Here is a 14,732-nt window from a genome sequence, read left to right as displayed (position 1 = left end):
TCGCGAAGACGCAAATCCACCTGGGAGACATACTGAATTACCGCGTCCAGATCCGTAGGAAGGTCTCTAGCCGCAATCTCATCCTTCAGAGATTCGGATAGTCCATTAAGGAATGCAGCGACTAGTGCCTCGTTAGTCCAGTCAACTTCTGCCATCAGGGTACGACATTCAATAGAATACTCCTGGAGAGAACGAGAACCTTGACGGATGGAGAACAGTGATGCGGATGCCGTACTCCTCCTCCCAGGAACGTCAAATACTGAGCGCAGTGTCGAGACAAACTCCGAGTAGGACCGAACCGGAGGAGCATTTCTCTCCCATAGTGGAGAGGCCCATGCCAGAGCCTTGTCGGTGAGCAAGGAAATCACATAGCCCACCTTAGCCCGTTCAGTAGGAAAGGCGTAAGGTGAAAGTTCAAAATGAATCTCACATTGATTCAGGAATCCTCTGCATGCTGCAGGCTCACCACCGTAACGTTGAGGAGGAGGTAGATGAGCAGGTACAGAATGAACAGTTGCAGATGGAGGTGGATGGACCGCAATTGACGGAGGACCTTGTAGCGCTGGGTCGGTGCGTTGCAATAACGTCTGGAGAGCTTGGGCAAACTGATCCAGACGGTGATCCATCCCATCCAAACGATCCTCCGTGGAGCTCTGCTGTCCTACCGATGCAGGTCTCATGGTGGCCTTCTGATTCTGTCACGCACAGCGTAAGGTAGAACCTGTAATCAGGTAGAACAGCGTGTGCAAGTCCCAAAGACAGAACACCAGAGTCCAGTATAGAATAACCAATGAGCAAGCCAGGGTCAGGAAGCCAGAAGTCAGGATCGTTGCAGGGTAAGCCGAGGTCAGGAAGCCAGAAGTCAGAATAGTCGTAATGTAAGCCGGAGTCAGATGCCAGGAATCAAATAACAGGAACGCGTACTGGGATGACACTATACAAATAGGTACAACCATCAGAAGGCAAGGTGAATGGTTTCTGAGGCTCTTAAATAGAAAGAGGAAGTGCAGACTTCAATTAGCATTCTCCCGCCATAAATTCAAAATGCCGTTACGTCACTTCCGGTCCGCGGCCATCTTGGGGTTGGCGAGACCTCAAATTACGAAAAGGACCGGTAGTACCGGCTGGCGCCACTAGGTGGCGTGCGGAAGAGCGCGTACGCGCGGCAGGACCAGACCAGGATTCAGAAGGCGGCGGCTGCCGTGTGGAGTTGCGGGGTCTTCCCCGTCCTCGCGGCGGCAGAAGCTGTCTTGCGGAGGAGGGGGGTCTTCCTCTCCTCCGCGGCGGTTGAAGCTGCTGTGGTAGGGCGGGGGGTCTCCCCCTTCTCCTCGGCAGCTGTGGCTGTTGCGGTAAGGTGGGGGGTCTCCCCCTCCTCCGTGGCGGCTGAGGTTGCTGCGGCAAGGTGGGGGGTCTCCCCCTCTTCCGTGGCGGCTGATGCTGCTGCGGCAAGGTGGGGGGTCTCCCCCTCTTCCGTGGCGGCTGAAGATCCGCGGACCCGGAGGGACCGGCAGCCAGGTACGTTACATATATATATATATATATTGGTATTGGATTATCATAATTTCTGTAAAACCCTGATGAAGAGCCAATCTTCCAATCTTTTAATAGGGTTTAAATATTGATATCTATATAGAATAAAAAAAATATTTTGATTATTAACATACACGTTTTTTTAAATTTACTGCTATTGGTCATAGCATTTCTCTTTTTTGTCATTATCTACAATTGTTTTAAATTTCAATTGAACCCAATGACAACTTCTCTTAGCTGCAACTGAATGCACGCTTCATTCATTTGCACTAAGACTTGACTTGAGACAATTGAACGTTATCGTCTAATTGGTTACAATTACAAGTGTGAATTAAAAAATAAAGTGCAAATTTGATTTATTGTTTAGGTTTAGGTAAAAAAAATTAATGTATAAATATGCAAATGTAAATATGTTACTTTTGATTAACTATTTGATATAGCATGTATCTGTTGGGGAAGTGTGGGTTATTGTTTCTTGTTCTTTTGCAGAGAAACAGTAGTATGACTATGCTACCAAATGGAAACTTTCCACATGAAAACAAAGTGCAAGGTAAATTGATGAAATGCTCATCTGTATTTGTTGAATGTCTACATTGCTCCTTTAACTAATGAAGAGAAACACCATGCAGTTATGTTTATAAAAAATAGTTTTGCCTTCCAAATGTGTGTGTGTTATTTGCGTATGAATAAAGTCAATAATCAGTTAACATTTTGTGAGACATGTGACTGTATTTAATATGATAACTTGCTAACTAAAAATGCAATGTGTAAAAACCTAAAGCAAATTGTCCATGGTAAAGCTGTGTTTCACTATCTATGTGATATTATGTAGGATTTTAGGGTATACAGTGGAATGCTCTCTTTTTGGAATATATGATATGGTCCAGCCTAGGTAAAGATAGCGGTTTTGAATGTGGTTAACAGTTCATGCATTGATATTGTTTTAATATGAAAATGAATAACTATATACAATATATTTTTTTTTTACTTTCATTACAATGTTATTGTACATAAACAGCTAAGGAAAGTTTCCACAACCAAGTATGTGGAAAACATTATTTTTCTATTTCTTGGGGAAGCTATAAACAAAAAGATACAGACATGGCTATTTGATTAGCCTGCTGTTGTTTAGAGACCCAAAACAGCAGTGATATGGAATTATGCACATTTTTGGAGGTGAATACCAGGAAATATTGTCAGCGTACACTATCCAATACTTTACTGTGCGGAACACTCACTGTGCACTAACCTGTGCAAAAAGGATTTAGTTAACAATTACAGTCTAAAACCATTGTTACTGTAGACAGTTCCGTACACTATATTAGCAACTGTTTACAAACACCTTAAGTAATTATTTAGTTTAGGGGTTTCTACCACACTCATTGGTAACACCAGGTATACAAGAAACCACATAGGCATGCTATCTCCACAGGCAAACATTGGCATTAGAATGGATCATACTGAAGAGCTCAGTGACTTTAAATATGGTACTGGTCAAAGGATGTCAACGGTGCTGCAAGTCAGTTTGCAAAATTACTGTGCTGCTATATCTGCCCCAATCCACTGTTAGAGCTATTATTGGGATGTAGAACAATTTAGGAATAACAGCCTAGTCACAGGTTTGGTGTGGAGGAACTCGAGTGGCCTGCACAGAGACCTGACCTCAACCCCATTAAACATTAATTGTGAGCCAGGCCTCCTTGTCCAGCATTACTGTCTGACCTCATAAATGCTCTTTTAGCTGAATGCACAGATTCAGAAAAAAGACACACAAAATATTGAATGGCTATAACAGCCTCCTAGAAGAGTTGAGACTGTTATAGGTTACTAGTGTCACAACGCATATTAACCAACTAAATGTTAATCGTAAAAAGTGATAAATCATATGCAGTCTCCTTGCATATATAACATTGCATGTTAACATTCCTATTAGACTTGCAGATTTACTAATCCAACTCGCATTTTAAGCTCATAGGTTAATGCTTATTGGCTTTAGTGAAACACTTATTTTTATTTAGTGAACAGATCTCCTTGATTCAACAGCAGTTATGGAATAGGGTAAAAAAGATAATAATTATGTGAATGCGTAAAAATCGAATGTTTTTTATATGTTGATATGTTATAAATTTACGTTTGTATTTTTCAGAAACAGAGTTCTCTGATCAAGAAGACACTGTTGAATATGACATGCAAATGGATGGCTGCATTACATTTTTAGCTTCTTTGACCAACAACAAAGACTTGACTAATACAGCGTTTGGTAAGTATCATAAGCACATGTATATAAAAAGTACTGTCAGTTAAAACTATTTAAACTTTTGCATAGAATATGACAAAAGGCTAAAAATGACAATAATAATATAGTATTTTTTATGCTCACATGTTTGATCTATATTTATTGTCATCTATGGGTGCTTCATTAAAAGACACACCAGAAGAACAAAAGTGTGTGTACCATGTACCATACATGGATTGACATTTGCAATCCTTATCTCCACAGCTATCAGCAAAGTATCTTTAGCTAGAATAACTTTACTGTATGTTGAGAGAATATTAATTTTCTGTTACCAAACATTTATGCTTGCAGATATAAAAGAACATATTAATGTTATGCAGGGGCGTACCTAGAGTATTTGGCACCCGGGGCGGATCCTGTAAATGGCACCCCCCCACCACCAAATGTAAAGACATCTACAAAATTATGTTAAGAATATTTATTGCACCAATTTGTAAACTGTATGTCAACTGTAAACAACAAGAAATCTGAAAAAATAAATTAATAACTTATAAGTAAAATAAATAAGTTTAAATAACATTTACTGAACATATAATAGTGCTTTCTTTAATAACTCCAAAAAAACAGCATCCACATTGCCCACATAGAACCTGACCAGCACCCAAATTACACACACATAGGACGTGCCATCTTTGCCCCCAAACAGCCCAGCATGAGTCAGCATTGTTCCCAAACAGCCGAGTGTACGCCATCTTTGTCCCATGAACACGCTACCTGTGCCATCTTTGTGCCATGAACACGCTACCTGTGCCATCTTTGTCCCATAAACACCCTGCCTGTGCCATTTTTGTCCCATAAACACCCTGCTTATACCATCTTTGCCTTTTTGACCAATCAACTATACACCTATGATTAACACAAACACTTTTACAGTCACTCACTAATTCACTTTCATTCACACAATTCATTCACACAATCATTTATTCTTTCACACAAATTATTTACATATTCATTGATGCATTCTCACGAATTCATTAATTCTCTCACTCATTCAAACAATTCATCCACACATTAATTCATTCATTTTCGCTCTCTTATTCTGACTCTTTATTTGACTCTTGCTACCCTCCTTTCTCCCTATCTACCCATTCTCACCCCCTTCTGCCCTATCTACCCCTTCTCACTCCCTTCTCCCTATCTACCCCCTCCTAACTATCTACCCTCTCCCCCCTTTGAAGTTCACTTACCTTTCAGGAGTCCTGCGGTGGGGGTGCAAGGCCTCTGTCTCCAAGCTCTGCCACTGTATGGAACAGTATAGAGTGATGGGAGTTATGATGTACTTTAGAGCATAATTATATAATGAAAAAGACATTGGAAATGGTACAGCATAACACCCATCACTCTCACACATTTACCAATCCACAGATTCCACACATACCAATCCACATTTACCAATCCACATTTACCAATCCACAGATTCCACACATACCAATCCACATTTACCAATCCACAGATTCCACATTTACCAATCCACACATACCAATCCACAGATTCCACACATACCAATCCACAGATTTCACACATACCAATCCACACTTACCAATCCACAGATTCTACACATACCAATCCACAGATTCCACACATACCAATCCACTCTCACTGTCACTCTCACTGAATAATTTCCTACCTTTCCTCTTTTCTTCTTACAGCAGTCAGCTCCTTATCTTCCTCTTCGCTCCTCTTCTTCTGTCTTCTTCGCTCCTCTTCTTCTGTCTTCTTCCGGTTCAGAGGGCACGGACGGCGGTGGGCGCGGCTTCAGTGTTGTGCGCCGGGATCTGACAACAAACACCGGCGCACAGCAGCAGTTGCTGCGTGGATCGCGAGGGAGCGGTATCGGAGGTCTTTAACAGACCTCCGGCTCCCTTGAGTTATTTTAAGCCGGTTCAAGGGATACCGCTCCCTTGCGAGCCTTCTCCAGCGGCGGACATTACTCTGGAGGGGTGCCGAGTGCCGGCAGGTTGGCACCCCCCTGATCAGCGGCACCCGGTGCGGACCGCCCCCCCCCCCGCCCCCCGCTAGGTACACTACTGATGTTATGTATTGCCTCTAAAAAAAGATTAAAACATGCACCATTTTAAATATTTTACCTAATCATTATAGTGTTTAACCGGAACATAGAATGCTAAATTATTTTTGATGCATCTTGTTATTAATGAAATTTGTAAATCCCAATTTTAGGAATTGATAACCCAGTATTTTCAGCTGATGAGGAACAAAATATCTGTCCATTTGCACCCTGGTCATCCAATGAAGATGCAGTAGTTCCATCACAAAGAGCCCGTGTACAGATTCCATATACTCCGAACAACTTTCGAAGGCTTACCCCATTGCGCATCAGCAATAGATCAGTAGATTCCTTTTTGATAGCGGATGGTTCTGAGGAGCGACCCAGATCTTTTCTACCAGAATGAAATATGTAATATATGGATTGGAAATTGTTTATTACCAATAATCTTGTAATCTTGCTCGGCCTGCTTCTCAATGTATGCTTTCCACACCTATTCATAAATTTTTTTCTTCTATGATTTTATTTAATAATAATAATTCTAAGATGAAAAACTTACCAGCAAGTCAGTAATTACCTTACAGCATTTTGTCAATAAATACAAAATCACTTTTGATTGGCTGCAGAGTTCTTTGAACATGTCTAAAACATAAATCACATATTCTGTCTAATGTCTCAATTTATGAATATTTTTGTTTCCTTCTCTTGAACATCTTTATTAAATAAAAGTTTTATAGCAAGTTCATGCTTGGTTATATGCAATTGTTACTATAGCATTTCTAAGAGTTCAAAGCAAAAGCATAGGCCTTGTTTTGAGATTCAATACTAGTAATATAATTACACATACCTTTGTAAAACACCTCTTCAAATGCCCTTATTTGATATATTTTATTATTAGCATAGTTATATTGTCAGTAAAATATTTTAGTAAACAATATACTCATAATTAATATCTTATTCCTATATTTAGGTGATTGTGACACTAGTGGCCAACAGGCATATGAATGCTCCACAAAGAATCCCCCACCTTGGTCATTTCACAAGACAAACAGAATTGCTGTGCCTCCATTAGAAGGAACATTAAAGATTGTGCCTTCTTGTCTTCAGTGGCTTTGTACTCCAGGTTACTCGTCACTAGAGTCCAGAGGAATAAGCAATCTGCCTTCTACCATATTGGAATACATGAAAAGCGACCAAAACCAGCCGTCATCTCAGTGTGAAACAATTTCAGATGTAAATGAAATAGGTCTTATGAAATCTGGATATTGGACAGGGCATATTGATCAACTGATGGATAGACACCTGGACATTTATCTAATAAAAAATGATTCTGAAGACTCTAATCCCAAAGAGGATTATGAACACAAACCACTGTTAAAGAAAAATATATCACTGAGATCAGCCACGCCAAGGCAAACTCACTGTTCTTTTCATTCGCTGAATAATTTTGCATATCTTCCTCAGCTGCAAAAACTACATTCTCGCACTCCTCCACATTTTCTAGATCAAGAAGAAACACAACTTTAAGATATTAAAATAATATACTAGACTTGCTCTACAGCAGGTAACACTTCATTAAACAAAATGAAAACCATCCATTTGAATCTTTAATGCTATAGAAGTAAGGGATTAATTAGCGTTGAAAGGGCTAATTAACAACAATCACAATTTAAAGGAAAACATTACGGTACCTACTTTTATTATAAATATGTTCATTTATTTAAGCAATACCATGTATTTTGGTTTTGCAGTGATTGTAACTGATGTTTTTGTTTTTCAGTCATAATTGCTTTGGAGATATTTAAAGCAAGAGACCTCATTGATGTTTATGTTTTTGCAAAAATGTGGCAAAACTATCATATTATTTTCCTTTTCTAAAATTATCTCCCCCTGTCATTGTAAATGGAAGCAGTAGTTTATCAAGAAGGGGAAAATAAATTAATACAGAGAAAAAAACCCATGCAACTCAAGAGAATAGGAATTGAAGATGGCTGTTCTACCTGTGTACACAATACTTATGTATTGTTTTTAATCTTTAGACACCATTACACAGCTTTATGTAGTATGTATGTGCCAAACTTTCATTTTTTATTGTATACAGTACACTGACCAAACAAAAAAATATACTTAAAGTGTTTATGAATTGTGTATGGGCTTTTCTGAGATGTATCTAAAATCAGGGAATGTGATAATTTTCAAAATGAGCCTAAATATACTGTGATCTTTCCTAAATCACTAGAATGCCAAATTATATATTAACTTAATACTATTTTAGTAGTCCATTAAATTGTGTTCAAATACATATATGTATATAATATCCAGAAAAAATATATGAAAGAAAAAACTAAATAACATATATAAAAGCATCTTTTGTGTATTATTATATTTGTATAGGTGTACCATATTTTATATACTCTAATAGCAATAAAAATTTGTGATTGCAATGTTTTTTCATTTGTGTTTTAACCTCTTCAGTCCCAGGGGTTTTTGGTACCCGGAGCGAATTTGCCATTTTTGTGGTATGTCAGTTCAGCGATTATTCTCCTTTCCTGCGAATAGTGTACCCACGCGTACCATTTCTTTTGATGCCATAGTTAGATAATTAGCTGAAAATAAAACCTTTTTTTATATATTTTCTCTCTGAATCCTTACAAAATTAGGTAAAGTGATGGAAAATCCCCTCCAAGTTTATCAATTCAGGTGTCCTGATTTCAGAAATACCTAATTTATATAGAATCTCCATACTTTCCCAGCACTTATAGGCAGGCCCGGACTGGGACAAAAAAATAGGCCCGGGCATTTAAGAATGAGCAGCCCATTTTTATTTTTTTATTTATTTATTGTTAAACCAAATTCTGACAAATTGCTTATTAGTTATAATCAATTAGCATTACATAAATATATAATAAATGAATCATAATGTCATGCAATTTATAAAGCACTATATATCTTTAATGAAAGATTCAAAACAGTAACTAATATTTGACCATTTAGTTGGTACTTAGAAAAAAAAAAAATAGTGGCAGTGTGGTTTTGGTCCAGAATTTTCATTTTGGTGCATCCCTAGAATAAATAGAACTACTTAATTTTTAATTATCCTGAATCCTGAATTTTTAGTCACAAAACTTTCTAGGCCCAGAAATCAGTGAGAGGAAAAGCATATCTTATTAAAGGCCATATTTTCTCACAGTGAAAAATGAGTGCGGCCCGCCCACGTATACAATTCTGATGAAGTGGCCCACTGCAGAAAAAACGTGGACACCCCTGCCTTAGCCGGTTTGCCTTTTTCCTATAGTGCCTCCCGGTGCCATGTGTTCTTCAGGTCAGAGATGTAAACGCAGCTGGCCATCCACATGATGTAAAAGTCACTTTCAGCAGCGGACAGGTGTAAGCATAGGCACCGTGACTTAACTGCAATGCACTGTGTCTCCTGATACCTTTCTATCAAACCCAGCATTACCTTTTTTCCCGCAACTTGAGCTACAATAGCTCCTCTGTTGGATTTGACCACATAGACCAGCCTTTACCCCCACGTGCATCAATGAGCTTTGGCCGCCCATGACACAGTTTCACCACACTCCTTCCATGGACCAAATTTGATAGGTACTGACCGCTGCAGATTAGGAAAACCTAACAAGAGTTGCAGTTTTGAAGATGCTCTCATCTAGCCACTACAATTTGCCCATTGTCAAAGTTGCTCAGATCCTTATACTTGCCTATTTTCCCTGCTTCAAACACATTGACTTTCAGGACAAAATGTTCAATTGCTGCCTAATATATCTCACCCACTGACAGGTGCCGTGATAATAAGATTATCAGTGTTATTCACTTCAGTGATCATAATGTTATGGCTGATCAGTGTATGTTAAGATCCTGGAATCTTTCCTGGTAAGTTTTATCCCGTACTACATGAACAAGTTTAGAAGCCCTTCTCTGAACTTTCACTGAAGTAGCTATATCTTTCTGGAGATACGCTTTTGCAGTAGAAAACCCCAAATAATTCCAAAAAACGATAATAATAAAGGAAAAGTATACAGAAATAAATTTATTTTCGGCATCCACATAAATGAAAAAACAAAACAGTACCAAAAAAAATGTCTGTTTAGGTAAAATCATAGTTACATAGTTACATAGGCTGAAAAAAGACATGCGTCCATCAAGTTCAGCCTTTCCTATATCTGTTAATTTGTTGCTGTTGATCCAAAAGAAGGCAAAAAAAAAGCAGTTTGTCTCTTTCCAATTTTGCACTAACCAGGGAATCAATAAGATGGATCCCGATAATTAAAGATTATATCCCCAAATATTATGTTTTTCCAATTATCCATCCAGTTGCTGTTTAAACGTCTGTACAGACTCCGATAAAACTACCTCCGCAGGCAGAGAATTCCACATCCTTATTGTCCTTACTGTAAAAAACCCTTTCCTCTGCTTTAGACTAAATCTCCTTTCTTCCAGTCTAAATGCATGACCACGTGTCCTATGCATAGTCCTGTTTATGAACAGATTTCCACACAATGGTTTGTACTGCCCCCGAATATATTTATATAATGCTAACATATCCCCTCTGAGGTGCCGTTTTTCTAAACTAAACAGATTTAAATTTGTTAACCTTTCTTCATAACTATAGTGCTCCATTCCTTTTATTAATTTTGTAGCCCGCCTCTGCACCCTTTCTAGTGCTATGATATCCTTCTTTAGAATAGGTGCCCAAAATTGCACAGCATATTCAAGGTGTGGCCCCTTTTTATACATGACAATACCTTACTGGCCTTAGCAACTGCTGACTGACATTGCACATTGTTGCCTAGTTTGTTGTCTAACAATTCCCAAATCTTTCTCATTTGTCGTTACCCCTAATTCACTACCGTTTAGGGTGTAGGTTGCTTGTGCATTCCCTACCCCGAAGTGCATAACTTTACATGTATCTACATTGAATTTCATCTGCCATTTGTGTGCCCAGTCCCCCAGTCTATCTAGATCCCTCTGCAGCACAGTAATATCCTGCTTGCACTGTATTACTTTACCTAGTTTAGTGTCATCTGCAAACACAGAAACATGACTTTCAACGCCTATTGCCAGGTCATTTATAAATATGTTGAATAAAATTGGTCCCAGAACAGAACCCTGAGGGACACCACTTACCACTTTTGACCAGCTTGAAAATTTACCATTTATAACAACTCTCTGTACTCTATCGCTAAGCCAGTGTTCTACCCAAGTATTTGCATCTAGACCAATTTCCTTCAGTTTGAATACTAACCTATTGTGTGGAACCGTGTCAAACGCCTTGGCAAAATACAAGTAGATTACATCCACTGCAACACCCTGATCTACACTTCTACTTACTTCTTCGTAGAATGCAATTAAATTAGTTTGACAGGACCTATGTTTCATAAAACTGTTCTTCCCAATGAATTCCTGGATATTATCCCTTAATAAGCCTTCAAATACTTTTCCAACCACAGACGTTAAGCTCACAGGTTTATAATTTCTGGGCACAGAGTTTGAACCTTTTTTGAATATAGGAACCACATCTGCCTTCCTCCAATCCTCTGGTACAATTCCTGAAAGAAAAGAATGCCGAAAGATTAGAAACAGAGGTACACTTATTTCCTGACTCAGCTCCTTAAGTACCCTGTTTCCCCGAAAATAAGACATACCCATAAAATAAGCCGTAGCAGGATTTCTAAGCATTTGCGCAATATAAGCCATACCCCGAAAATAAGACATAGTGATAGGCGTGGCTATGCAGTGTACCGGCGCGGAGCGGTAAAGAAGACTGGCAGCCCTTCTCATCTGCCCCATCGTGACAGCTGCTATCTCGGAGGTGACTGGAGAGGTGCGGGCAGCCTCATCAACAAGGTCGGCTCCCCCTGTCAGGTCTATATTTGAATAATACTTGTACCATACTTAAACTACTTGTACCATAATAAAAATAAGACATCCCCTAAAATAAACCATAGTGTGTCTTCTTTAGGAAAAAAAATATAAGACAGTGTCTTATTTTCGGGGAAACACTGTAGTGGGTGAATACCGTCAGGCCCCGGAGCTTTGTTGACATTAACTTCCTTTAGTTGCTGTAGCACCTTGTCCTGGGTCATCCAATCACAGTTTGATTGCAGTCATATGTCATATGTATATCCATTGCCATAGGTTCCTCCTTAATATATACTGAGGAAAAATAGTTATTTAAAGTTTCTGCTTTTTCCTTGTCCTCCTTAACCAACACTCCCATCTCACCTACATTTTCATTTTCAAAATGTTTTTTTTTTAGAATTTATGTAGTTAAAGAATTGTTTGGGGTTAGTTTTGCTCTCTTTGGCTATCACTCTCTCATCTTCTAGTTTAGCCCATCTAATGAGCTTTTTGCATGCTTTATTGGCTTCCTTATATCTAATATAGGATGCCTCTGATTCGTCTGATTTAAATGCTGTAAAAGCCATTTTCTTATTTTTAATTTTCTGCTTAACGTCCCCACTAAGGCACATGGTTTCAATTTGTTTCTTTTATATTTATTTCCTAGTGGTACATACTGAGACGTGTACCCTGCTAATATTTGTTTGAAAATACTCAATTTTTCCTCTGAGTTTTTTTCTTTTTTTTTTTTCAATTCACCGTTTATTGCAAAGAAAGAATATGACATAGCACAAAATCACAATAACAGCACTATACAGTCAGAGTGTACTTGAAACAGGATAAACGGCAAGGAACAGAATAACCCTTGCCCGATCGTACATGAGAGTGCGATCCCTCCGACATATACAAACACGTGTCATGGGGAACCCTCAAACATATGTGCTACAAAAAACGGTCGCATCTGGTAAACAACGAGTAAAAGCAGAATGTTACTAATAACAATAACACAACAAAAGTACCTGGAGGATCCATACAGGTGGAGGGTAATAAGAAGCCTGGCCACGAAACCGGACTGCTCTAAGCTCCAGGTAAATCAGGAACAAGAACATTTCGCGTAGTAACGCGTATATCACGAATATGAAGAACATAGAAAATAAAACAAAATGAAATGATAAGGAATGGACTGACAGTGGAAACCCCACGTCAGTGGGAAAGGCAAACAGTAGCTCAAGGCCCCAAAGAGTCAGGGCTATCGGTTAGGGAGGAGACATATGTACGCCAGGGATACCATAGGAGCCCAACCGAGTGTTCTTGGCCCCTAGCAGCCCCCGTGAGGATCTCCATTTGATAGATAAATTCAACCCGGCGAAACCAGGCAGACAGAGGGAGGGCTGGCAGACTTCCAGGATCTGGGAAGGGTAGTGAGAGCCGCATTAATTAAGTGAAATTTGATGGAACCTTTGTAGGATTTGTACGGGACAGTGTTATGGTGTAAAAGCACGGAAGCTGGGCCCGTGTCCGGGTCCGCCACAGCACGGATGACTGAGGATACCTTATCCCAGAAAGGCTGTATCGCCGAGCATGACCACCAGATGTGGTAGAGAGAGCCTGGGGAGGTATGGCATCGCCAGCACGTGGGGGGGATTTGGAGAAGGAACCTATGAAGGTCAATGGGGACTTTATACCATCGGGTAATGAGTTTAAAGGGGGTTTCCTGCACTCTGCTAGAGACTGTCCCCTTGTGGGCAATCGGGAGCATCCGCTCCCACTCCTCGAGGGAAAGGGAGATCCCGAGATCCCCCTCCCAAAGGCTAAAATAATAGGGCTTAGTGTGGACCACCGGCGCAAGCTGGATGGCATAGAGGGCAGAAAGGAGGTGCGAAGAGGAAGTGAGGAAGTGCTTGATCTGGTGGTATAGGAAAACAACCTGAAAAGGGTTGGTCGCAAGGCCCGTCAATTCCACCAATGGCCGAAAGGTGGAGCCCTGAGATACATGGCATACTCTAAGAGTGGAGACAGAAGGTGGGCGGAGGGACGACACTCGACCAGCATCCCCTCCTGGCATAAAATCCGAGATAGGGAATAGAGGAGAAGGAGCTGACGAGATGCCACCCAGCCGCACAGCTCCCTTGAATAATTTCAGGGTGGGCGTAATTAATGGATGAGGCGCCAGAGAGACACATCGCTGTGGGTCTGCAATCCAGGGGAGAACCTCGAGGGGACACGAAAGAGCCGCAGCCTCCACCTGAAGCCAGTGCCGACTGGAGCCGACAGTCCACTCGACCACGCGACGGAGATGAGCAGCCCTCCAATATAATTCCAGGTCGGGAAGACCCATGCCCCCAGATGTCTTGGGCCGCGTCAGGTAAGAGAAGGAAAGCCGGGCAGGCTTGCCCCTCCAAATATAGCGGAGGAAGGCACTGTGGCATTTACAAAAATAGGAGCGGGGAAGGAAGATGGGCAGCGTCTGAAAAAGATAGAGGAAACGAGGGAGGACGTTCATTTTAAGGACACTCACCCTGCCGAACCAGGATACATGGGGGAATACCCACTTAGGTCGGCGCGAAGTGTTGCCAAAAGGGGGTCGAAATTCAGGGCCTTAATTTTATGCAAGTCCGAAGGAATAAGGACGCCAAGATATTTGATAGTATAATCCTCCTTCCAACGAAAGGGCATTCTATTGCGGATATGAAGGGGGACGTCCGGCGGGAGGTGGAACCCCATTACCTCGGACTTAGACAGGTTGATCTTATAATTGGAAAGGCAGTGGAACTGCTCAAGAAGGGACAGCAGCGCAGGGAGGGATCGGATTGGATCAGAGAGCGTCACAAGGACGTCGTCCGCAAACAGCGAGATCACATGGGAGCGACCCGCAATGTCAATGCCCTTAATCTCCGGGTGGGAGCGCACCGCCTCAGCAAAGGGTTTGACCGCCAGGAGGAACAGGAGAGGGGACAGCGGACAGCCTTGGCGCGTCCCGTTAGACAGGGTCAACCCCCTGGACCGAACACCATTAACAGTAACGCGGGCCATGGGGGAGGTGTA

General features: G+C 40.8%; 1 protein-coding gene across 1 annotated transcript in view; it reads left to right on the top strand.

The window, feature by feature from the left end:
* Positions 1 to 6,237, top strand: part of LOC149273211 (sodium/hydrogen exchanger 3-like) — a 39,983-nt gene extending 33,746 nt beyond the window's left edge. Inside the window, exons 14-16 of the mRNA XM_089506589.1 lie at positions 2,020 to 2,109; positions 3,685 to 3,790; positions 6,005 to 6,237. Coding sequence (XP_089362715.1) covers positions 2,020 to 2,109; positions 3,685 to 3,790; positions 6,005 to 6,237 — 429 coding nt within the window. The remainder of the gene's footprint in view (positions 1 to 2,019; positions 2,110 to 3,684; positions 3,791 to 6,004) is intronic.
* The last annotated feature ends 8,495 nt before the right edge of the window (positions 6,238 to 14,732 follow it).

This window comes from Sceloporus occidentalis, unplaced genomic scaffold (genome assembly GCF_023333645.1).
Source record: "Sceloporus occidentalis isolate IW3139 unplaced genomic scaffold, rSceOcc1.0.p SCAF_396, whole genome shotgun sequence".
Lineage (NCBI taxonomy): Eukaryota > Metazoa > Chordata > Lepidosauria > Squamata > Phrynosomatidae > Sceloporus > Sceloporus occidentalis.
The sequence above is the reverse complement of the archived record's forward strand: the minus strand, read 5'-3'. Positions and strand labels throughout refer to the sequence as shown.